General features: G+C 40.5%; 1 protein-coding gene across 8 annotated transcripts in view; it reads left to right on the top strand.

The window, feature by feature from the left end:
* kcnc2 (potassium voltage-gated channel, Shaw-related subfamily, member 2) overlaps positions 1-23,996 on the top strand; it is a 142,771-nt gene extending 118,775 nt beyond the window's left edge. For 2 of the 8 annotated variants that reach the window (XM_078165471.1, XM_033614649.2), the window contains 3 exons: positions 8,225-9,158; positions 11,907-12,077; positions 20,146-20,692. In XM_078165471.1, the coding sequence (XP_078021597.1) occupies positions 8,225-9,158; positions 11,907-12,077; positions 20,146-20,282 (1,242 nt within the window). In that variant the 3' untranslated portion in view covers positions 20,283-20,692. Of the gene's footprint in view, positions 1-8,224; positions 9,159-11,906; positions 12,078-12,481; positions 12,544-20,145; positions 20,693-21,215 lie in introns of those variants that run through there. The other 6 variants (XR_013490444.1, XM_078165472.1, XM_033614652.2 and 3 more) reach the window with 6 other exon arrangements.
* The last annotated feature ends 2,657 nt before the right edge of the window (positions 23,997-26,653 follow it).

Raw genomic sequence — 26,653 nt, forward strand, 5'->3', positions numbered from 1 at the left:
TTACCAGGGCATAGCCAGACGCAAATGTTCAGGGCTCACCCCAAACCTAGGGGGGTCCAGGGGCATTGCCCATCTGGGAGATTTTTTTTCCCCGTTCAAGGCAGTTATATGCGCTATTTTTTTTTAAGCCATTTGAGATCTGTAGCCTAAAATGAAGGCCTAAAATCTATATATTATTTGGGAAGAACATCAAAGTTGCAAAGGAAAAACCATCCTGTAGAGCCTATACATCATATTTTGTGTCTAGTTGGTCTCCAACTGTCTTCATTATTCTGAAAACTAAAAAACACTCAATGTTAAGGATGACTAATTTTCACTCCTACCACCTAAAAAGAGACAAGAATTGTATGATTTTACATATTTACATGACATAGGTAGGATAGGAATTATATATGCAACGGGTAATTGTATAATCAATTCATTGTTTGCCATTAAATTAATTGGCAACTAATTTGATAATTGATTAATCGGTTGAATCCAAATTCTTTGATTCCAGCTTCTTAAATGTGAATATTTTCTGGTTTCTTTACTCCTCTCTGGCAGTAAACTGGGAAACACTGATTGAGGTTTTCACCATTTTCTGACATGTTGGCTGTGAACAAAATTATGAGCAGATCCCAAAGTTTCTGTTTGGCTGAATCTCTGCTGCTCTCCAGGGATGATGCAGTTTTGCTTTTAAACATTCTTTTATGTCACATTTTCATTATTACGCTGACGTACTGTATAACTTCAGGGTATCTTAATAACTCAAAATATAAGGTGTCTGATAATGGCAACCGTATTTTCACTTTTGGCAACCAAAAGCTGATGTCTGGTTGTCAGACTGGCAAAAACAAAAACAAGTAGCCGGGGCTTTTGAGATAACATTTGGGGCTGGGGCCGCAGACACCACCTTCTGCTCCGCCTCTGCTCCTCACAGCGCATGTTGAGAGTCAGCCGTGAAGGTCACAGGTTTGGCCTCTGCAGCAGCCACCTTGGCCATTACCAGCTGTGCAAATGAGCGAGAAACACTAAAGCTAAAAGCCTTACATGTAATGAAAAAGATGGTTGGAAAATGGGGCGAGTCCTGAGGCTAAATTAGATCTGCATTGTTCAGAGATGGACTGTCTGTGCTACATCCGCCCTGCGCTGCCTTCAAAGAGCGAGTTACAGAAGTACAGGACTTATTTAGCATGCAGAGTGTGTGTGCTGGAAATCAGGATGTCGAGAAGCATGTGCCTGTTGCAATCACATGGTAGAGTAGCGCCTTTGCATTTTTAATGTCTGTCATAAATAACCTTGTGAGGCTGTGTGTGTGTGTGTGTGTGTGTGTGTGTATAAACAGGGGTATCAGTGTGTGCACCTGCATGTTAGTGTAATGTGTATGCATGTGCATTTGGTGTCTGGCTTGTTTAATGTGACATGATTCAGCTGTTACTGGCCAGTGTGCGCTGGGGAGGTGATATATCCTCGCTCCGCAGACGTGAACGCGACAAACTTACAGCCCAGCACGAGGCGGCAGTTGTCATTAGTTGGCACAGCATCCGAGCAGCCAAAGGAAACAAGCTCAGGTAGTCCTGCTGCTTGTTTCAGCCAATGTCATGATAAGACGTGGACAGAGATAAAGACACAGAGAGGGGGAGATAAAAAGAAAGTCAAAACTTAGCAGCAGGAGAGTTTCTGTATTAGGATGTTGCATGTTTCATATAAAAATGCACCCTGAGGCACCGCTAACACTTTAATCAAAGCTGTCAGCGGAGTGCCTTGCATTTCTGGGATTATTTTGTTGTCATGTTGTGCTTTGATTTCATATTTCTATCGAATAACTAGACAAACAGCCAAATTTTGGTTTGATGCCTAGGCCTGTCACAATAACTGGCTCACAATAACTTCAATTGGATGTTAAATTGTCCAAAAAATAACTGCAATAAATGATATTATTGTCATTTCAAGACCATTTTATGCCACTGATATGATAATATAATAGCATAATAATGCACATACACCCTTTCATAGAGCATTGAACTTTTAGTTCTTAAGTATTTTGGAATCAGAATACGAGAAAAATACTGAAAAGAATAATTAATGCCACATGATATATACAAGAAAGTATGTATGAGATTATTGTACCCTTTATAGGAGTAGCCCAAAATTACTCAGTTTAAGACTAAATACAAAATTTAGTTAACAAAAACAAAACTCAGTGATACTTCCTGTGACTAATAGAAAAGCTTAGCAAAGCTACACTGCAGTTACCTTCATAAACTGGTGTGTGTGCTGCAGCCCACTCCCGGGGATGGATGGCCTGGGAGCTGGGCAGTTGCTGGTGGGTTTACGGAGTGGAGGATGAAATTGTTGGAGGGAAAACTACAAGCGATGGAGTTTTTGGCTTGTTGTCCCGACTTGGCATGCTTACAACTATCAGGACTGTGCTTCTTTCACTCCAAAAGTGCAGCTGCAGGCTACCAGTACGCTATGCTGTGTCGTCTTTCAGTTGTTGTTTTATTTGTTGTCAGACTCTCTCAATTAGGCAGGGGTGGAGATAAAAACAAAAGGGGGAGAATCCCTGCAGCCAAATCTTATCACTGTTGGGAGAACCCTGCTGTTTATTCTGGCTTCATGATGACTAAAATGTTGGTGACATTCTTAATTAAACAAACATGCATGTAAACACAAAGTCATGACTATCTATCCTACAATAAGCTGATAACATAATTATTGTGACCAGCTTTTTATTCAGCAGTCAAGTCATCAGGAATGGACGGTAGAGATTGGAGTCACATGTTTACAACTTGTGAGTCTTCAAGTCAGTTCAACCATACATTGACAATATCACACTGTATCCATTACATGTAGGTTTCATTTCCCTGAAGTACAGACGTTGGCTCTGAGACATCCATATTTGTTTGACTTTTGAGGCACATTTGTATCAGTAAGCAGCCACTCAAAGATGTCAGAGCTTACAGAAATCCACACTCTGCAGTTGTATATGTGACATGGATATTGATGTGAACTCTCTGTGTTCCTCAGAATAGAATTAAACAAAGTGATTTTGCACTGATATAGACTTCTGATATCTGTGATAAAATGTTGTCCATGAATAAATTCATTTCCTGATTCTGCGAACATTAACGCTGTTCATCCCAGCAAGACGACACTTAATTCTCCTGATCCACTTTGTTGTAACCAATCTGACATCATCCAAGCTGCAGGAGATAACCATTAAGAACTCATGTTATGTTACTGAGTGGCAGTAGGAAAAAACAACACTAAAGATCATTTCCTTTGTGTAAAAAAACTGTACAAAAAGTGAGGGTCGAAATTACAGATGGAGGCGCACAACTTCCAGCTTCGTTTGGCATTTGAAGCTGCACAAAGAGGCTAATAAAATTGGAGGCTTCAGGCTAATATTTACATAATTAGCACTATTAATTAGTAACACAATTAGCTCGCTATTTGCTGTCAAAGTGCAATGTCAGCACATATTGAATGAATCAGGTCAGTTGCACTTGTTTTTAGCAAACTTCTTTTAAACAACAAATTTTAAAAAGCATTTGTAATTTTTTGAAATGTAAAATATTACTCTGTTGTCAGCATTGTGACTTGTTTAGGACTTGAAAGTTCAGGACTTGGGACTTATGTGTAGACACTCCAGACTTACTTGTGACTTGCAAAACAATGACTTGGTCCCACCTCTGTCAGTATTCTACAGCACATTGACACTGGCATCAGTCGTTGTCCTGACATTGAGTTATGATCATCCAATGTCACAACCTATGTTCAAACAAATATGACCAACTAATGGTGTTGGTGGCCAGCTGGGTAGGTTATGGTTGGCAGTCGTCCTCTCTGAAGGGTAGACTGTGTACACATGGAAGTTCTTCAGTCTTAAAAAACAAGTATGAGAAAGTGTTATGACAGGCTTTGTACCTACAGCTCTGTGAGTGTGAAAGGGCTGTGTAGTGATTACACCCTTTCCAGTTACTTGCTAGCATATGATTATACATCTGCAGACTTGAAATGCGTGACTTCTTCTGAAATACAACAAAGTGCTAAAGTAGAATTTGAGTCAGGAAATGCAAAAATAGAGGTTTTAAAGAGTATGTAACAGAGTAAAAATTGTTTCATTTCACAGTGTTACAAGTGAGATCAGCAGCAGAAATAGTGTCTTGTTTACTTCCGCCTACAGCCTCGATGAGTCTATAGAAGAAGAAAGAGACTCCAATTTCTATATTAACAGCAGCCTCAATAGACCAAATGCAGTGCAGTCACATGTTAGAGCTAAAACATGAAAATGTGGGTCTCTTACTCTTGTGATGCTCTAGATTTCAGTGCATCACTACTGTATGTTGTTTAAGTGCAAGCAATCATAATAAGGCTGAGGGAAACTAGGTACAATTTACAGGAAATTACGAGGTCAGCAGAGGTGTCTGTGAACATTTTGTGTAAAGAAAAATGCAAAGAGATTGAAAACATATTCAGCATTGTCATGCACTGCATATTCCGTTGAATATAGAAAGTGGATAGTGCTGAGTAACCTCATCTAGGTGTCATTTGGCAACATGCTGTGGCTTTAAAAAACGTGCCAGTGAATGAGCAGGAGGAACACACGCACTTGCAGGACGATAAAGACATATATATATAATATATGACGAGAGCGCATGCTAACAGCAGTAGAGTGAATGCACGCACACAGTTCAGGAGCAGGGTGACCCAAATAGTGGCAATGATATTTTGAGAGTGTGTGAGTCATGCGATCCAAAAACAAGGCAGGGTGTGAAACGACTTCTTCAGGGCTCAGTAGGCAGAGCACACCAGTGGATGGATTGTGGGAGGAAGGTGGAGAGGGAGCATAGTAGGCTGCGTGTGTGGAAATCTGCTCCGTCTAGCTCTCGGAGAAAAGCTGTGGATGTTTGCACATTGAGCCTGAGCCTCTTCCAGGGCGGCGGAAAAGCTGGATGTGAGCTCTGCATCTGACAGGTGGTTCGATAAACACTTTGCTGAAGAAGACCAAAACAAAACAGGGAGATAAAATCTGTATGTGACTCATCATTTAATACTGTTAGCATACAGATTCAGCTGCAGTGTATCAACATGCTCTCATTTTTGCCAACCAGAGTTCAAAGTTACTTCAAATCTTTGTCAACAACTTCAGAATAATTTTATTCATTTATTTGCAATATAACTTTATATTAATAACAGACAGTGCTTTATATAATGCTCCATTATCAGTGTTATTGTCAGGGCTCCTTAATGTTTTTTGTAGTGCCACTGAGCTCATGCCACTCTCATGTCATGTCCCTTGCTATCCCTTGTTGTCAGTAACATTTAACAAATTGAATTCTCAGTGATGTCACCTTTTCTCTTCCATATGACCTCACCTTAAGCTGCTGAGAATATTGCGTCCTAATAAAAGTCCTTATTTTCATGCATTCCTTCATGCTGGCAGTAAATATGAATGAAGAGGTCACCAAATCACACCCAAGAGGACTATTCCCCTATGTCTGCCTGACTTTGTCTTGTTACCCAGACACAAGAGGCCGAAGGGGATGAGTGAGAAAAGATGAGCCAAACTGAGTATGTTTACATGCACAAAATATTCAGTTTTTTCCCTTTTTCAGAAAAACACAATATTTCTACTACGCTGGCTAATGAAAATCGATATTCCACTAACACTCCCGTTTACATGCAGCCTTGCATAGTCCAATTAACATGCCCTAACATGTTGTTTATCACGTCACAATATAGAAAAGCGGAACCACTGGGGCCGCTTGTCATTTTGCTTCATGGTATCAAAATAGGATTTTTTTGTTACTGGTGGCGGAGCACAGCTTCCCTCTTCCATTCCTTCAAACACCGTCTTGCAAAGGTCAGCATTGCAATATCTGCACATATCCAAAAACTTGTTGATATCCAAGTCTTTATATAAAGTTTAAACGTAGGTGTGTTTCTCCTTCCAACCAAAATGTTGGCTTTTCTTTTGGGAGTATCTCTACACCAGCCTTGCAAACTGTAGGTGAGTTGGTTTGTGTACAACATATCCAAGACAAAGCACAGAGTCAAACAAACAGGCAAGAGGCTGTGTCGCAAACTGTGGTAAAACCCTAACTGAGAGGCATATTCTGAGTTCTAGCATACATGTCCAAATAATACTGAATACAACCAGCATATCCTATGTCTTATTGTAAAATGCTAAATTTTGAAGACAAAAAAAGCCTAGTTGCTGTTTACATTTCTGATCATATTTGGAATAATAGAGGGATATCAGCATGCATGTAAACGTACCCAATGTAACACCTGTGTTGTATTCTGTGTTGAGACACAGAAACTGATCACAGACAGTGTTGGAGACAGCAGAATGTTGCGTGTAATGGCAAGAGCTATCCTGCAGAGGAGCATCAGCACTTTGTTAAAAGGGTTTATTAGGCTTCACAGTTTTGTCATAAAGCTCCTACTAAACATGCCAGCGGCCATCTTAAAGGTAGAGTGGTGCCAGTAGTAGAATTTTGATTGTGAGGTCAATTGCAAAACAATATGCCGCTGTTCAGCTGTCACTGCTCAGACCTTTTGTCAGACACTACGCTGCTAATAAGTACCTAGGAAGTGAGTACCTAAGAAGTAAAAGTGAAAGTTTATTCTTGACTATGGTAATCATCTTGGAAAATAATAATGGAAATGGTAATAATGCTCAACAAAACAGTCTCAAAACACTCAAGTTTTGCTCACTATTTCTATCACGTATTTCTTCATTGATCTCCTTGTTATTTTCTTTTTTCTTTTTCTGCCTACCCTGCTTTTGCCATCTCTTAAATCCATCTATGTTAAAGACTTTGACATGTGATTAAAAGTTATGGAAAAAGCTAGCAAGTGAAACATGAGTTAGAATTATTTTGTCATGCTTAACAAGAAAACTACTTGTCAAGTGTTGTCAACTTACTTGAGATTGGGGTAAAACCAGTAATAAGATGTTTGGACCTCCACAAGGGGTGGTAAGATTAATCCAAACAATGCTTTTTAAGCCTCCACGCCGGCAATAGTCACGGTTGGAGGTGTTATGTTTTCAAGTTGTCTGTATACATCCCATTTTCTTGAACAAGGTATCTCAGGGATGTCTTGAGGTAATTTCTTCAAATTTGAGACAATCATCCACTTAGACTGAACAATGAACTGATTAGAATTTAGTGGTCAAAGGTCAAGGTCAGTGTGACCTTGCATCTGTCTCATTCTTGTAAATGCAATATCTCAAGAAGGCCTTTAAGGAGTTTCCTCAAATTTGGCACAGACCTCCACTTGGACTCAAGAATTAACTGATTAGAATTTGGTGGTCTAAGGTCAGAGTGACCTCAGAAAATTCAGAGAATTCATATGCTAATTATGACATAATTTCACACAAATGTTAAATACACAAATAGCTTACAACAAAGTGATGACATTTTATATCCAAAAGGTCAAAGGTCAACTTCACTGTGACATCATAATGTTCTACAAAAAAACACTTTTCTGGCCATTATTCAATGTCATCCAACACATCCATGTTTGATCCATTGTCTGTGAAAACATGTAAACTGTAACTGCAACTTGACTGGTTTGCGAAGGCATACAGCTGCAAGGCACACAAGTACACACAGTCCTTCATGTTTTTTTTGCTAACTTTAATGCATGATTTAAAAAAAAAAATCAAAAACCAAGTACGTACTTGGTACGTACTTGTACTGGTACATACAGTGCAACTACATGGAGATGTGGCATAACTTTTGCTATAAGAGACAATAGAAATGTAAACAAATGCACAAAATAAAAAAGCACAAACTACATACATTGCACAAAAATAAGTACAATTTTCCCAATCCCCCACTGATTCTGAAGACTGATGTTTGTTTGGTTAGTTTAACCACTTTCCTGCTTGTTTTACTGCCAACTGTCCAACATACCAGCAGCAGTAAATTAGATCTGACTGCATCTGCATTCTCGTTCTACATTCCCACCAGGAGCAAGGGGGAAGTGTGTGTTTATTTGTTGCTCTTGCTAATAGATTGTGCCTCTCTCAGGAGTCCATTCAAATTGATGCAAGTTAATTAAACCTGTCTGAGTTCCCTCTCTTTCTCAGGAGTAAATGAACTGATTGATCTTGGTGTATGTATCCTCAGCCAGTGTATAGACCGTTAAGGTTCAAACCAGTTTAAATTTGAGGGATGGATTGATAGTAATGTGTGTTTTTCTCTTTCTCTCTTTTCCTCCCTTGTAGTTTATAGCCTTTGCATCTTTGTTCTTCATCCTGGTCTCCATCACCACCTTCTGCTTGGAGACTCATGAGGCTTTCAACACCATCATCAACAAGACTGAGCTGATGCGGAACAGCAGCGTGCCGGACTCAGGCCCGCAGTACGAGATTGAAACTGATCCTGCGCTCACCTACGTGGAGGGCGTTTGTGTCTTTTGGTTCACCATCGAGTTCCTGGTGCGTGTAACCTTCTGCCCGGTCAAGTTGGAGTTTATTAAGAGCGTTCTCAACATCATTGACTTCGTGGCTATCCTGCCTTTCTACTTGGAGGTAGGGCTGAGTGGTCTTTCTTCGAAGGCTGCCAAGGATGTGTTGGGTTTCCTCAGGGTTGTGCGCTTTGTTCGTATCCTTCGTATCTTCAAGCTAACGCGTCATTTTGTGGGGCTAAGAGTGCTGGGCCACACATTACGTGCCAGCACCAATGAATTCCTGCTGCTCATCATCTTCCTGGCATTGGGAGTGTTAATATTTGCCACCATGATCTATTATGCCGAACGAATCGGCGCTAATCCCAATGACCCCACTGGTAGCATCCACACCAAGTTCAAGAACATCCCCATCGGCTTCTGGTGGGCCGTAGTAACCATGACAACACTGGGCTATGGCGACATGTATCCAGAGACCTGGTCAGGCATGGTCGTGGGCGCATTGTGCGCCTTGGCAGGGGTGCTGACGATAGCCATGCCTGTGCCCGTTATCGTCAATAACTTTGGGATGTACTACTCCCTGGCCATGGCCAAACAGAAGCTGCCCAAGAAGCGGAAGAAACACATCCCTCAGGTGGTGCAGGGAGGGTCCCCCATCTACTGCAAAGGTGATCTCAACACCACCTGCAACAGCACTCAAGGTGATCTGTGCCATGTCAAAGGGAGCAGGGTACTAGAACGCAACCGCTCAGGTAAGACCATATGGCCAGACCAAGGCTATATAGGAGTGAAAATTATGAACAACCATACCTAAGGAGTAAAGTTCAGGTTACACTGAATGGTTTAATATATGTAGCAACAGCAATGAAAATCCTCGTCTCAGGTAGAAAGCAGTTTGTATTTGACAGGTTCCCCCTTGAGACTAGAAATGGTTTTTCCCTGGAGACTCACTTGCACCACAGCAGCTCCCTCACAGAAGATTGAACTCTTTTGCCTTGCAGCCTTCATCTCTGGTTGCCACAGTGATAAGGAAGGCAATGCACAAGGTATTGAGAGCAGGAGATGGTTGTGTGAAATAGCTTGTGCTGATAAGAATTCCGAGTCCTTGTGTCCAAGTCTTTTTTCCTGTAGGGATTCTTAATTTGTTGTTCAAACCGTAGGTGGCTGTTTTCCCTCTAGGCCCACGTCAGTAATTTACTCTTACACATCTGATATTGATGGAAATTAGTGTCGACCTCCATATACCAGCTTTCTTTGAATTCTAGTGCAGACATTCCTGAGGGTAGGTGCTCGCTCTGGGCTCTTCACAGTCTATTTGTTTATTAGGTCTCAGAACCTTATATTTACAGTAATAAGCATAGAATAATTCATGCCTCAACTGAATGCACAAACAGAATCAATCTGGTTTAGTCGCCTATGTGATTTCCTTAGAGGTCATTTCAAATACACAGTCTGCAAGGTTACTTTCCTCTTCAATGTCCTTTAGACTGCCTCCTGCTTTATGTTTCAATGTGAAAGGTTCCATTTAACATGTACTGTATGCTCAGTTCAGTCACAACAGAGATATTATAGATTTGCATTTTTTCAATTCAGTTTAGAATCAATTAGTTTCCAGGGTGGGTTTGCTTATTTTATTTTAGTTCATCATGATTCAAAATGTTTAGTTTTAGTTTAATTTATATTAAAGTCTGCATTGTTTATTACAATATGAGGCATAATTGTTCAGAATAGGTTTTACAATACAAACACAACACTTTGTGAAGGTGATTGCTTCACAATCACGTAGACATTCCAGCCTCATTAAACATATTCCCTAGTACCTCTCCATGCTGGTTGTATTGACAAATTTGATCAAATTGAAAAAGATTTAAATCAAAGACAGTTACTGTAAGTACACAATATTGTTTCAGTTATTTTCCATTTTTTATAGAGTCCGCAGCCCCTAGGGAAACCTCAAAGTTACTGCAGGAGGGCCGCCAAATCATTGTTTGATTATTCAATTTAAATTTCAATCATAAGGGTTTTTTTGTTTATTTGTTTGTTTCTTCAAAAATTTAAACATGCCTGAAAATACACAAAAACATTAACCCAACATATTATTAGCAAAGATAATTTGGCATATTTACATAAAAAATAATAAATAAATAAATAAATAAATAAATAATAGGCTAGCTGTTACCCATGAATACTTGTGCAATCATGTAAGCTAGCTACCACCAAACTGTGAGGCAACTGTCCTTAATGGTGAGGTGAACTAGTTAGCTAACATTTTCATACAAACAAATCATATTATTCCAAGTGTACTGGCATTCTTGTGAGCAGTGATAGATTGTTTTTGGATCTTCTTTAAGAGACTCTGACATACTGTTCACCTCAGAAACCACTGACCAAAGTTTAGAGGGTGATGCTAATGCACCTAGCCATGCTTCAACTGCTGCTGACTTAGCAGCAACAGACAAGTGCAAATAAGTGAAGACCCAGAAATATTTAGAGAATTACTTCCAACTCAGTTTTATACAATACATGTAGACGGGGATCACTGTTCATTTTTCTTCGAGCTAAGGTGTTCTTGGCCTGAAAAACGTTGAAGACCCCTGATGTAGGAGGGTTTTGTTTTTTACTATCACTAAAACAATATAAACACTCCATGAATCAAATCAATTTTATTTATATATCCCCAAATCAGAAATCACAGTAAAAGCCATCTATCAAAGTATTATTACTATTAAAGTTGATAAGAAATAACATTTAAGTCCTGAATTCATTTTGGAGAAATACACTAAAGAGGAGCTTAAGCCAACTTCCACCAAAGAAAGGTTGTTGTGAGCATAAACATGTTACTTACACATAGGTAGCAAATGATGAAAAGCCAGACTTTTAGTCCCTCAGCAACTTGTCTCTAAGGAGGGAGGGATATGATTAAAACAATTCATAACTATCATATTATCTAATTATTTAGTATCTCTGTTGAAAATCAGGGAATTATTGATGTCACTACTTAAGTTTTAATAGTATGGTAAATTCATTGCTGAGGGATTTTTTTAAATTATTACTGGAGCTACTGTCATAAGCTTATGATTAAAATCTCATAGCCCTTTTTGGCAGAATATCATTAACTGTATGAATTGAGCAAATTAGATAAATTGACATTTATTACTGCGAGTCAGTGACACCCCCAGAAATGTTTCATATGCGTGGCCAGATGGGGCCACTGCAAATCCCAGGGTGGCACACCAAAAACAAAAGCCATAACTGGATTTCAGGAATTCGATTATGCTGCTGGTGTAGGCTATTAAAAAAAACTGTCAGTATGAGAGGGATTGCATACTGATATACTTTGGTTTCTTATGGTGCAGTTAATGATACTAATGATCTGATGTGCATAGACTGATACTGGTCTAGCTTAAAAAATGAAAGCACTACAGCCTCATAAAGACAGCAATGTCAGTCTGCAATTATTTTTGCATTATTTTCACCCTTGCTTGTTTCATTTCTCACAGTTCTGTCAGCAGACTGCAGCGGGGGCAGTGACCTGACCATGTCTCCAGAGGAGAGGGTCCCCATGCGAAGGTCCAGCACCCGGGAACATAACCGCCGGAGCGGGGGAACATGCTTCCTGCTTACTGCTAGTGATTACACCTGTCCTGCAGATGGAGGGATGCGTAAAACAGGTAACTGCATGTAGAATTAACTTTCAACATGATTCATTAAACCTTAAAATGAACATTTAAATGTAAGTCTTTTCATAAAAGTAGAATTTATTTAAAAAACATATTACAACATTTTCTTGTCTTGAAGAATCATTCTGAAATCCATGCTTGCTATTGTTCATTAATACTGATTCGTGTTTCATTCATTAGTCATCACTTATAAATCTGGGTTAGGTTTCATCTCAGAGGGATGTCCTGTGATCACTTTGTTTATTTTTTGTATGTGTGGAATATTCTTTGAATAAATTGAACAGTCAGAGCAGTTCATATTTCAGATATGTTCTACCATGAAAATACAGATGTCAGAGCTCAATATGTTTTAAGAAAATCAGTCAAAATCCTCATCAGCTGATCCATATCCTTAGTGACGGGGACTCCAACATCCCTGGAGGGGGGAAGGCTGTTTGTTCAGGCCTAGTGAGCTCAGGTAATGTAATCTGTGGATCTGCTGCTGCGGCGCTCAGCAGTGACACACGGCATCACTTTTTTTGTCAATTCTGAGGGGCAACAGCGTCCATGCAGCTGACTCAGAACTGTTGCTTTCTTTACAATTTATTCATGTTTTCTTGTTGCCTGGAAACACTTGAATAAATTTCTGACCCTGTGTGTCACTTTTTTGGCTGTTGCCAGGTTCATTGCCCATCTACCGCTCCCAAAGAAACTGCCCAGTGTCATCATCTGCATCAATCACCTGGCCCTAAGGTGATGATTCACCAGCAGATGTTTCAGATATCTCACAGTCAAAGGAATTAAAATTGTTAAAGTAAAATATTCTAATCTCATCGACTCATAAACATTTTGACTTCTTCATTGGAACAGGCTAACATTGGCTGCTAATAACAACAGTTTGAGCTAATCACCAGTGAGTACAGTGGATTTATTTACATTCAAATTAAGTAACATAGCCCACTGATCATCTTTTATCCGACATATCAGACCTGTTACATATATTCTATCTTTTATGGTATTAAAGCTGCGGTAGGCAGGAATCTGAAAACAGCAGAATCTGCAAATACAGCCTCCTCCTGCAGCTCTTCCCTTTCTGTCCTAAGCCCCTCCCACCAGACAACCACTGGTGTATGCTTGTGCTTCATACAGTAACCCAGTTTTTCCCATACACTGATTAATTTAATCGTATTTCATTTTAAAGCTGCCCACAGCGCATTTGCTCAGCCCTGCTCTCTCTCTCTGTTTATCCAACCACAAATGAGACGGGAATTAGCAAGCTAGCTACTCCATAGTGCCTCCGACTCGCTCCCCACCACTGTGGACTGCTTACCCGAGAGAAGAGCAGACAGCAGCTCGGGAGACGGACCTTTGGTTGGCAGCTGCAGCAGCTCGGATTTGGCCCGTGCAAACTCTGCAGCACTGGGTGACACAGTGGGCTGGTGGCCACCAGTAGCACCGGGCCTAACCTGAGTAACGGCAGCAACAGAAAGTTTGCTGATCCGGCGGGGAGTCTGGGCCATCCGCTCCCCTGATGCTAGGGTTTACGGTGGCTGGATTAGAGTTGCTGCCCACTCTCCTCCTGGCGAGGTGGTCTGTTGTGGCAGGGAGTGAGGCAGAGGACACACTGTGATTTGAGGCTCTAGCTACATTAGCTACATAAACTTGAACTTGAAGTTGCAGCCATTAGCCTTGTTGTAACAGAAGGCTAAACTATAGGCAACATTTTCTTTCCATCTCTAAAACACTTTGCAGATATTGAAACGTGTTTTATTGTGTTTATTGTCAAACTCTCTTTCACATTTTCACGTCACTATATCACCGTTTAGACTAATCTGATGTTTGTAAAGTCTATAAACACAATGATTGAACAAACATTACTATTTCTGTGTGCAAGTTTTGTAATTAACATGGTTAACGTAGATTAGCTGGGCTAACCATTAGCTGTTAGCCGTTAGCGGTGTCTGTAATAACTCAATAAACAGTCGGTGAAAAAAATATTTTTTCCAGCAGATGTCTTAGTTACAACATGATTGAGCTAACCAGAGTAGTGTCATGTCGTATCCGACAACGGGAGGCTTTTAACAGATGACGTCCTGTTGTTAGCTTTGCTGCTAGTGTTAGCTGTCCCTGTCAGCTGCAGGCACTGATGCTTTCTAGACATCGTGGTTTCCCAAAACTAAATAAATACCACACATAGCAACACAAAATTGCTTTGCTAGCTCATTCATGTTGTAACGGTTGGATGGTTGATGCGTACATGCTGATTCGGGTGCTATCAGAGCCGATCCACGCATCTCTATGGCTTAATAATCAACTCAGTCAATAAAAACAACCCGTCCTGTGTTAGGAGTGTATGTCACTGACAGAAAGAAAGAAAGAAAAGAAAAAAAGATAGAAAAGCGTGCACCTCACATATTTATTTCTCACAGTTGTGCACACGTTTGGCTGGCATGCAGAAGCACCGTCTGTGTGTCGAGGGTGCGAGCTGCAGCTTCAGCTGCTCAGGTAGAGAGGCTGTGTAGCCCGGTGTGTTTTTTCACTGATTCAATTCTGCAGGTTCTCTGCTGGTACACTGGAGACGGGGATCAAGCAGTTTGTCTCACTCGGGATAGATTGTGCTTTTTTTGGTTCATAGTTTTTAATTGACGTGCGATTTATTCACGTTTAGAGGGAATTATTTTTACCGGCAATTTCCAAAATAACGGAAACGTGGGCACAGTTATCTATATAAAATACACAGACTAACTAACTAACTAACTGATTGACTAACACAATTGAAAATTGAAAAAAATTACCTTGCACCGTTAGCTCCGGTAAGGGAAAGCGGCTGACCGGAAGTCACGCACAAAAACACGGAAGTTGACCACTATTTACTTATGTGTTTGAAAATCAGGTGGATAGGAACGCCCTCTCTCTAAAATTACCTGGTGCAGAAGTCTAGCATTCTCTCAGTCCACTTAAATTACAATAGGCACAAATTAACTATGGGGATTTTTGTCCACTGATGCCAAAATGAAACTGCCTACCGCAGCTTTAAGCTTAATAGTTCCATAAAGACAAAGAAAAATAGGTCAGTACATGCAATTCCAAGCCCTTCATACAAAGTTGTTTCTGATCATTAAAATGTTCTATATTAATGAAGTCAGTTTGCCCAAGTTAAACATAGTGAGTTGACCATGGCTCTAGTTACACCAACAGGATGACCTGATTCTTATTTCTAACTGGACAATGTTGAAACTTTGCTGGCAAAGTTTATTAAGCCTAAAGCTGGACAAGATATTGAAGCAGTATACATTGTTTCCAATGAGAAATATCAGTGGACAATATCAGATTTGTCCCGATGGTTTGCCTGTCAGTCATGGCCTTCAGTGTAGTAGAGGTGCATCAGTGGGAAAGGTCAGACTCAGAAAGGGCTTGACCTTCCAAACACTTTGACCCAAGCTAAAGGTCATTATGAAGTTCACATCTGCTGAATTACCAGAAAGTCCCGTTGCTGTTCCATTTCAAAGGCAGAAAAGGTCATGAAGTAAAATGTATAAACTGAGCAGCTCACACAGTGGAATTGGGGTCACAGTGCAGCTTTTTTGATAGACAATATTCCTGTAAAATACAGCCTCTGTTTGACCACACTAAAATAATACTCAGGCACCATGCGAAGCCTAAAGCATGTTTGTTAGATTAATTCCTCTGTTTTATCTCAAGCATCTTGAGGCATTAATGTAGTGTTAATCTGCGCTGTAATGTGGAAGCGGTAAGCCTTGGCTAATTGCATTCTATCAGAAGTTAACTGCCTCTCAAGGAGGCTCACTAAATGTCCTGCTTTCAATGCTCTATAGCCTCATAGTGCTACAGTTCTCACTCTATAGCAGGCAAATCAATGCTAGCGTACCAATAGAGTGCCACTCTGTAAATTGAAGATTTTGTTCAATTGAATTTCAGCACCTGTTTTGTAAGAATTCCAATGAGAAAATACATCATTATGGTTACATTTTTATTGAAGTTAAAAAAATTAATGGTTAATTAATGGTTTCCAAGCTTGGTATTGAGACAGACCAGCAGAGAAGCCTCTGTTCCTGTGGTCCAGATCCTCTTGTGAGCACAACATGGTGGTCTCGCTCACAGCAGGGCACCTCGCCAGTCTTGTTTTTTCAACATAGGAGGCTGAGCAGCTGTGCCTTCGTCTCTGATGCTTCAGCCGGTGGTTGCAGTCGCAGCCACGCTGACACTGATGCATTAAACATGGGGTCCTTTCTAGTCCCTGCTACCTGTTGGCATAGACTCAGGCTGCCCTTTGTTCTGCCTGCTTGGCTGGTTCTGAAACAGCCCCAGTTAAACGTACACCCTCCCATTTGATGAAACAAATGGTGCCGTATGCAGTATGGTAATGAGGCCACGTCTCCATTAGCTGTTCCTCATCAGTGTTTACGCCAGCTGATTGGCATGCTCCATTAATGATCTGGCTGCTTTGGCTTGCTTGTTTATTTTTGCACCAGTGTGCATTACATGCTGCATTTTTAGATGTTTGAGCTGTTGTAAAGTGTGAATCTGTACAGATAATAAAAATATAAAAAGCGAAGGTGTTTTTATCCTCATCGTCATCAGTATGTGCCAGCCACAACTTGAATTATACACACAGAAACAGTCTGTACTACTTGATACATGATGTGCATGTTGGTAGACTTGATATATGACTATATATATTTGAACTAAATGCTTCAATATGAATGAGCAGTTTATGCAAGCATACCTAAAGTTATTACTAGTTATTATTTAGTTACATGTATAGTCTTTAAACGATTTCTTATGAGTGAAAATACTAATGATGATGTCATGAGGTGAATGACTGCTAATGCTTCTATTCTTAAACCCTACTACTTTAAGAATAACAATATCTCTTATGTGACTAAAAGTTCTCCACTGTTAACTCTGGCAGACTTGAGTTTTAATCACAAATGCATTTCTCAAAGGTGGAGTTACTGTAAGCGTGAAGCAGTCTGATTGGTTGAATGAGTGGGTGGAGCCAGAGAACCATTGTGGCAACAGAGACATTGGTCAGAATAGCAATGGAAGTGATTTCATTATTTCATTCATTCATAATCATGCCATTCATTGTGTTGGAACATTAGCATGATGGCTAACTAGCTTAGCTAGCTGTAGGCTGGTATGGTTACTTTGAAGTCCAGCTTAACTAAGCGGCATACAGATATTTAAGTGCAGCTAATGTCAAATCGCATCAAATTGTGATTACAAGTTGCCAAATGGGGAAAACTATACGTGTCAGCCTCTAAGCAATGATTTTCGTACTCCAATACGGACAATTTCAACAGCCCACTATAGCTACTAGCCACTATAGTTGACAGTTTCCTCTAAATAAAATCCAATATTAACACTAATACAATCACATCAGCTAAAGGTGGCTTGACTGTTATGAGCTTTATGTAACACAATAAGTAAAAGCTTAATCCCCCTTTATCTGGTGTAGCAACATTACTGGTGAACTTTATAAACATATGTATGTAAAATCTGTAGGCAGCAATTGAAGAGAACAAGACTAGCCTGTTAATAAATGCAAGTAACAGGGGAGCTGCTGTACTGGATTAAAAGCACTTTAACATTTATATTTCTCAGCCAGTTGGAATGAGTTCATGATCTACATGAAGCATAGAAAAACATTGATCTTGAATCTTGATATTTAGGCTAAAATCACTGCTGGACGCTTAAGAGAGGAGTGTGTGTTAGGATTACATGAACTAAATTACTTATGTGTTTGTTAAAGGGAGCTGTAAAAAATTGTGAAAAAGTTTGGCAAAAGCATGGATTTGGTTTATTTTCCTTGGTTAAACCTTGTGGACTTTGGTAATTCTTAGTGAGACGTCCCTATACGATTTAATGTGGAAATTTAAAAAAATTCAGCAAGCTAGCATGCGAGCTAGTGTGCTAGCTAGTATGCTTATCATCTCCTTGGTCAGAATATAGTAACCTTCAGCACTGCTCATTTTAGAAATGTGTTTATTTATGTTATGTAATTTGCATTTACATTGGTTACTGTCTGCATCCAGGCACAATCCTGGGAAAATCAAAATTCACTAACGTTAAGAGTAGCCTTCTAGCTATGTTAGCTTATGCTGACTGCTGGCAGCCAGAAACAAACATCTATCGTCTGTTTGATATTCTGAACAAAGAACCGATTTCCTTTGGGTGGCCTTTGTAGAAAGAGCAGTTTTGAAAGTTTCAATATTCTGTTATGATCAAGGAGTTGACAAGCAGACAGTGTTAGCTAGTTAGCTTAACAGTTGTCTACTTGGACAATAAATTATATTATATAGGGATATCTACACAAGTATTAACCTAGGACAATGAGTCGGATCGATGCTTGACAAACTTGACTTTTACAATTCCTTATAATGATGATTTATTTTCTACTATGCAACTTTAACGTTAAGTAATTCAGCTCATGTGAGCCAAACACACACAATCTTGAGCCTCCAGCAGTGATTATAGTCTAACTTTTAAGATTCTAATTAACTGGAGACAAAACTTTTTTTTGTACAGCATATACAGTAGATCATAAACCCATGACTATAAAAACAACTCATTGAAATCGGTTGAAAAAATATAAATGTTACAGGGATTTTTATCCAGAAACACAGCAGCTCCCCTGTTACTTGCATCCCAATATGGCGGCAATGTTGGCGTTTTGCTGCAATGGGCTGACACAATCAATGCGATGTCTACATATATTTTTCTGTACTTGGAACCCATTGTTCCCAGCTATCGTCTGATGACAATCTAGCTTTTCCTTGGCTTTTTTTCATTGTTATTAATAATCTGCATTCATATGGAAATATTTTTTATAGAGATTAGCCGAAATGACCGGCGCATGGAAGAGGAAGTCTTGGACCGGATCCCCCGAAATGCTGGCCTTGTCCATAGGCTTATCGTCGTCAGACTGATAGCCGATGGGTTCAGAGATTGCATTGATAGCAACGGGGGTGTCTCTGAATAATGAATGCTCCTGAGACAGAGTAACAGGAGGATTTTCCATCCTACTCTGCCAACATGGCATGAAAGCAGCAGAAAGCCAGTAGCCACGCTGTTTTTATGGATTTGGTCTAATGTCACAAAATCTCGAGGCACAGTCACTACAGCGAGATTAGATAACAATACAGCTCTAACAACAGCCACCTTTTTCTGTCACAGCAGGGAGAGCACAGGCGTAGCTAATCACATTAATGATGGATCCATTCCATCCAGCTGTGCTAGTGAGCACATTATTTGTTTATGAATGGAAGCAGATTTGGTAAAATGGTGTACAGCTCATTTCTGATCAGCTGAACTGACTGAAATTAACATTGGTTTTTATTAAAATGTAACTGCCAGCGATATTTGCTATTTGCAGATTTTTTTGCCACTGGTTTGTTGACATTTTTGCTGAATGATGAGTGAGTCATAGCTTGACTCAGACTTACAACTAGAAGGCTGATGCAGACGATTTTTCCTACTCAGCTGCTTGTGGTTCCAGACAAATTAAATCACCTACTTTGACAGCAAAGAGTAAAATAGCTAACTGTTCTTGTGTTGTCTTTTTTATTGTAAATGTTACTATTTTCCTCTAAATGAGCAGTGTCTGAGATTACTTCTAACTCATTCCCAATCCCAATGGGATGCTGCGATGTATATTTTCTGGTCAGATAGGGTTTCCAGTGATGGAATGTATCTGAAGCCAGGAGACTGTGGTTCTTTGGCTCTGCCCTCTGAGGATTAACTCAGCCAATGAGGTTATTTCTCCCTCTAGAGCAGCTCTGGCTCAACACATTTGCCTATCTAAAACTCCAATCTGCCTCACAGTCATTGTCAGGAAAAGTGCTGTGCATGCACTCACCATACAGTATGTTACTGTTGCTCTGTCTCACTCCTGTCTCCTGTCTTGTCTCGGTTCACTCGGCTGGCTCGGACTCGGATCGTTGCCTGCCTGCGTGCCTGCCTGCCTGCCTGCCTGTGTGTGTTCATGTCCTGTTCCTGCACAACCACAACCACCACCTCCACCACCACCTCCTCTGTGTCGCCCCCTCATCTGAAGGCTATGAGAAATCCCGGAGCTTAAACAACATAGCGGGCATGACTGGTAACGCCCTGAGGTTGTCTCCCGTGACCTCACCCTACGGATCGCCCTGCCCGCTGCGACGCTCTCGCTCCCCTATCCCCTCCATCCTGTGAGACGTGCAGCCCTGGGCCACTTTGGTCCAAACCAGCCCACATCCTACCCCCCAAACAAACCACCTCCCTGTGGTATTATATCTGAACTCTGTTCTCGGTATTGTGACTAGTGGATAAGTACTTAACTTTGTAGCTAAGACTAATGTTAGTGGCTTGGGCAACCTGAGCAACTCCTCTTTTCCTTGAAGTTTGATGTGCTTAGCTAACATCCTTAAGTAACTAGTCAGTTCTCCTGTGTCTTTTGGAGTTCCCTTTAGTTCGATATTGTGAGACTTGCAATAAAAGAACTCTGACTGGTGGCTTTAGAAGTAGCAGCCATAACATGTAATAAAGGACACATGAATAATCAGGGATATTAGATGTTGCTATATTTAGATACCTTGAAAAAGACGTGCTTCCAAAAAAAGAAAGAGAGATGTCACTTCATTTTAACCTCACACAACTGTGACTTTGTCTTTGGTTTGCTACTTTATTTTTGGGATTGAGACGGGAGGGACGGGTGTCAGGAAGGAGCATTTCAGGACTATGTCTCGACTCACACAAGCACACGTACAGTCTGTCACTCTTCACCCGCTGCTGGTCCTGCTCATGTTTTTGCATGGATCATCCTGTAACCATCGTCTGCGAGCAATGTGGCAGACAGCGAGGAGAGCTTGAGGAAATGTATATTTGAGAAAGTATTTTTTAATGTAATGTTATTATGTTGGGGTTGGGGTACACTCGTCTCATTTTTCCATCGGCTTCACCAACAAACCACCCAGGAGACTGAAAACACAGAACGCCAGTTGGGTGTTCGCTTCTCTCTGCATGTTTTTTTTTTTTTTCTTTGCTCGTCTGCTATTTCCGACTAACTTTCTCCCCACCTCCTCTGTGTTTTGTTTTCTTTGATGGAGTGCCACCAAAGCTGTTGTGTCTCTGGTTGTTTTGCTCACAGATAACTGCAAAGAGGTTGTCTTTACTGGTTTCACACAAGCAGAGAGCAACGTTCTATCTTAATGGCTTGAGGGGAAGATGCCACCATGGCGGAAAGGTAACCTTCTGAACAGGTGTGAGGGTCAGATTGCAGTGTGGGACCCTCTCGCCCTTTTGGTCATGAATTAAGTTTGTATTCTTGTGTGTGTGTGTGTGTGTGTGTGTGTGTGTGTGTGTGTACTGAAAACCGGGGGTTATTCAGTAATCCTAAGAGGTGATACCTGTATGAAGAGACAAGCGCAGATAAACATGCACTATTGATGGCACTATTACAAGTGCTGCTTGTAGCGTTTTAATCAGCTGATAATTATATTAAGACATAAGTATGATTAGAATCAACAAATGACACTATAATTGAGGAGAAAATGGCATTTTGTATCATATGACACCAGATTTGGATGGAAATTTGCACAGTTTACACCCGAGGAGCAGATTTTGTTTGTTGCAAAAAACACTGACACATAACTCAATCCTTCTCTGCTCTTTTATCTGCACAGTTTCACTTTATATCAGCCATCTCCAAGGGCTATTAACTGCTCTCAAATCATTTATCCATTCACTATATTTCATAAATTGCCTCTGTGCACCAACAGGTGTGGGACAGCAGACACAGCCATGCAGCGATGTGCCTCACCCATCCCTACAGTATGTCTATACCAGTAGCAGATGGTTGCTTAGCAACTGGCTCACAGCTAGATGCATCTTACACATAGCTCGGCAAAAAGTCAAACAATTAAAAAGAAGAGCTCTTGCAAACATTTCTCTCCGTTTGTATGGTGAATTATTGAATCACCCCCACTTAAACCACTGCAATATACAACAGAGCTTTTATAACTCAAGCTGAAACAGCACCATAGATCTGTACCATGTTGTCATTTTTTGGTGCACATATTGAAAATAGTCAGTCTGTGCATGTTGTGAAATGATGCTCAGCAAAGACATTATGCATTTCTGATATTTAGAGATGTGTTTATATTTTATTTAGACGATTCATTTCCTATTTGAATGACGGTGGGATCAGTATGAGGACCTATTGCAGTGGGAGGACCCCATTTGGAGCCATAAGGCCACTCCTACAGGACAATATGGACGAGGAGGCACGCAGAGACTATTGGCTGACAGCCGCCCAGCCAGTGGCTCAGTGCGCAGTAACGGGACGTAGAGATAAAAATGAAACCCTGGGAGGACTTTGACAAGCATTTACCTTTTCCTGATTTCTCTTTTTGTTTTCCTGTTTTAGAACTGTGGAGAAAAAAAAGGCTAGCAAAGCAAACTGGACACGTCCTTAAAAGAGACTACTGTATAGATATCGCTCCTGTAAATAAGACAACACAGCACATCTGGGTCAAGCGGCTCCGTCCACACATCTGTCTTTCAATGGCGAGTCAGGTAACAGGGTGGTTGGTTGCTAAGTTGCGCCGTGACACTAAATCACTTTTCTTGCTGTGGTATCCCTCCTCGCAATAAGTGTATTAAGATGTATCAGTTGAGGCACTTTGTGTTCTAAAAATGGAGTGTATTCATATATGAAATTCTACATACAGTATATACAGTATAGAGAGACAAATGTGCTAAGTTGAATAAATGTGACATTATGGTCATCTCTGCTTTTGTTTCCCTTGGTAATTTTCAGTAGGTTAATTGCTCTGCTGTGTGTTAATGTGTGTGTATCCTAAAACACCAGGGTTAAGATCTGCAATTTGAAAGGCCAGGTCAGCGGAGACCAACGAGTGGACTTGATGCTGTCACTCTTCCAGTTAGTTTTAGCACAAAAACGAATGAGACAGAGTTCCCTGTGGTGCAGTCGCCGTTCTAGAAGTCCTTCCCTTTTCCGAGCACCTAAACATGCAACTACCCTGCGTTTGTGCTGCAGATGTTTGTCTCCTCGCAAAACAAATTATTCTCACCAGACTACTCCTCATAACGCCTGGTGGCTAAACAAAAACTGCATAACTTGATTCTTCCAAACTTTTCCCCTTGTGGGGGTGGAGCAAAAGTGTAGCAGAAGTTTACCAAGTTATAAAGCGGGACTTCTAGAACGGCTACATCTGCACAGTAGCAACCCCGTGAACCCAAACAATCAGATCGGATTTGCAATAAGCACCCGAAAACAAAAAGCGCCGATCCACACTGTGATTTCAGCAGCCCGTTAAAACAAGAATGCAGAAGGAAAAGGGAGTGAAAATGCAGCTCTGAAGGCTGTTCGAAATGACTGGCAGGTGGCACAGCTTGGTTCTGACCTGCACAGTCGTGTCACCCTGTGCCCACAATCCTCCTCGTGTAGTTCACACGCTGCTTTACTCTTTGACTTGACAAAGGGGTACCGTTCTTTGTGTATTTTTAGGATGACGTTGTAACTTGAAAAAAAAAAAAGGGTGTTTATTTTTTTGAATCCAGAACATGTATTTTTGTGTCTTACTGTTGAGTACATTGCTCTTATCTGTAAAAGTCATGGTAGTCTGATGCTGTGCTTCTCCATCGTGTCCTCAAACTGTCAGGCTTTTGATCCGAGTTCATGTTTTGTATGTTTTACTGTGAGGAAAATTCTAGTTTGAAGTCTGTATTTGTGGAGCCTTTTGTTGGCATTCTAAATTGCATGCTGAAAAAAAAACCCATTATGTCAAATTGTAAAAAAAAAAAAAAAAAAAAAAGATGACATACTGTATATCACGTTCAAAACAATGTGTATAGAGTGAAGGTAAATGCTATGTGAGAGATTCACATAAACTATTTATCTTTTAACTGATTGTTTCTTTCTTTGCTTCGTCTGACCTGTTTTCTTCTTGACAGTGATTTTGGGTGTACTGAAAAAGCAAAATATGGGTTTACCTTTAGTCGTACGTATCTGCCTGTGTTTCAGTATAAAGCTTTAAAACTTCTGTTTTACAAAGACAAATATCAGATTGTAGTAAAACATGTCAAGCTTCACAGGAAGTATTTCAGCACAAGGTTCACTTGCGAGCTTATTCTGCAGCTTTAAATCCCGTCTCCAACCCAGTCTACATAATAAAATGCTGGCATTGTACATTTGCTTTAAATATATAAGTTGTAAAATGTTTTTAATATGTTAAAACTTTATGTTTCAACTTATTGTTGTGAAAACGCTGTGGTTAATGCGTGGTTCGGTTCGAGGCACAAAAACTCCTTGCTGTTCTCATAAACTGTTAAGACATTTTCCTGCAAAAGTAATGCACCCAAATTCATACATATCTGATGTAGTTTGAAAAGCTGCGATCATGTGACCAATGCACTGTTGGGCGTAAACAACAAAGCAGTCCTGTACGGTAGGTTGATTAGGTAGGTAGATTGCTTCAGACAAAGGACTTGTCTCTGTACTTGTTTTATTAGATCTTAGTGCGGCGTTTGACACAATTGACCATCAAATTCTACTGCAGAGACTGGATCACTTAATTGGCCTAAAAGGTTCTGCACTAAGCTGGTTTAAATCTTATTTATCTGATCGTTTTCAGTTTGTTGACGTTCATAATGAATCATCCTTACGTACCAAAGTTTGTTTTGGAGTTCCGCAAGGTTCTGTACTCGGACCAATCCTATTTACTCTATATATGCTTCCTTTAGGTAACATCATTAGAAATCACTCTATAAATTTCCATTGTTATGCGGATGATACTCAGTTGTATTTATCGATGAAGCCAGAAGAAAGTTATCAATTAACTAAACTCCATAACTGCCTTAAAGACATAAAAACTTGGATGAGCACCAATTTCCTGATGTTAAATTCAGACAAAACTGAAGTTATTGTTCTTGGCCCCAAACAACTCAGAGACTCTTTATCTGATGACATAGTTTCTCTAGATGGCATTGCTCTGGCCTCTAGCACTACCGTAAGAAACCTCGGAGTAATATTTGATAAAGATTTGTCTTTTAATTCTCATTTAAAACAAACCTCACGGACTGCATTTTTTCATCTGTGTAATATTGCGAAAATTAGGCCTATCCTGACCCGAAAAGATGCAGAAAAATTGGTCCACGCTTTTGTTACCTCTAGGCTGGATTACTGTAACTCTCTATTATCAGGTAGCTCTAGTAAGTCCTTAAAAACTCTCCAGCTAATTCAGAATGCAGCAGCACGTGTACTAACAGGAACTAAGAAACGAGATCATATTTCTCCTGTTTTAGCTTCTCTGCACTGACTCCCTGTAAAATCCAGAATTGAATTTAAAATCCTACTGTTAACTTATAAAGCTCTAAATGGTCAAGCTCCATCATATCTTAGTGAGCTCATAGTGCCATATTATCCCACCAGAACACTGCGCTCTGAGAACGCAGGGTTACTCGTGGTCCCTAAAGTCTCCAAAAGTAGATCAGGAGCCAGAGCCTTCAGCTATCAGGCTCCTCTCCTGTGGAATCATCTTCCTGTTACGGTCCGGGAGGCAGACACCGTCTCCACATTTAAGACTAGACTTAAGACTTTCCTCTTTGATAAAGCTTATAGTTAGGGCTGGCTCAGGCTTGCCCTGTACCAGCCCCTAGTTAGGCTGACTTAGGCCTAGTCTGCCAGAGGTCCCACTATAATACACCGGGCACCTTCTCTCCTTCTCTCTCTCTCTCTCTCTCTCTCTCTCTCTCTCTCTCTCTCGTATTCTATTACTGCATCTTGCTAACTCGGCCATTCTGGATGTCACTAACTCGGCTTCTTCTCCGGAGCCTTTGTGCTCCACTGTCTCTCAGATTAACTCATATCGCAGCGGTGCCTGGACAGCGTGACGTGTGTGGTTGTGCTGCTGCCGTGGTCCTGCCAGATGCCTCCTGCTGCTGCTGCCATCATTAGTCATTAGTCATACTTCTACTGTTATTATACACATATGACTATTGTCACACATGTATACTGCCAGATATTAATACATACTTTCAACATATTGTACCACAGTAGCCAGAACTATAACTATAATATTATTACTTTCAATAATGTTGTAGTAACCTACTGTCATTACCTGCATCTCTCTCTCTGTCTCTCTCTCTGTCTCATTGTGTCATGCGGATTACTGTTAATTTATTATGCTGATCTGTTCTGTACGACATCTATTGCACGTCTGTCCGTCCTGGAAGAGGGATCCCTCCTCAGTTGCTCTTCCTGAGGTTTCTACCGTTTTTTTTCCCCGTTAAAGGGGTTTTTTTTGGGGAGTTTTTCCTTATCCGCTGCGAGGGTCATAAGGACAGAGGGATGTTGTATGCTGTAAAGCCCTGTGAGGCAAAATGTGATTTGTGATATTGGGCTTTATAAATAAAATTGATTGATTGATTGATAGGTTAGGGTGGTGGATGGGTCACAACAATGCAGACTTTCCCCTTTGGGTGGACTGTCATTTTTAGGTATGTCCCCACCATGTTACTTTAACCAACCTCAAACCACAGTAACTTCACTCATGGGGTGGTAA

This window comes from Epinephelus lanceolatus, chromosome 23, assembly GCF_041903045.1.
Source record: "Epinephelus lanceolatus isolate andai-2023 chromosome 23, ASM4190304v1, whole genome shotgun sequence".
Taxonomy (NCBI): Eukaryota; Metazoa; Chordata; class Actinopteri; order Perciformes; family Serranidae; genus Epinephelus; species Epinephelus lanceolatus.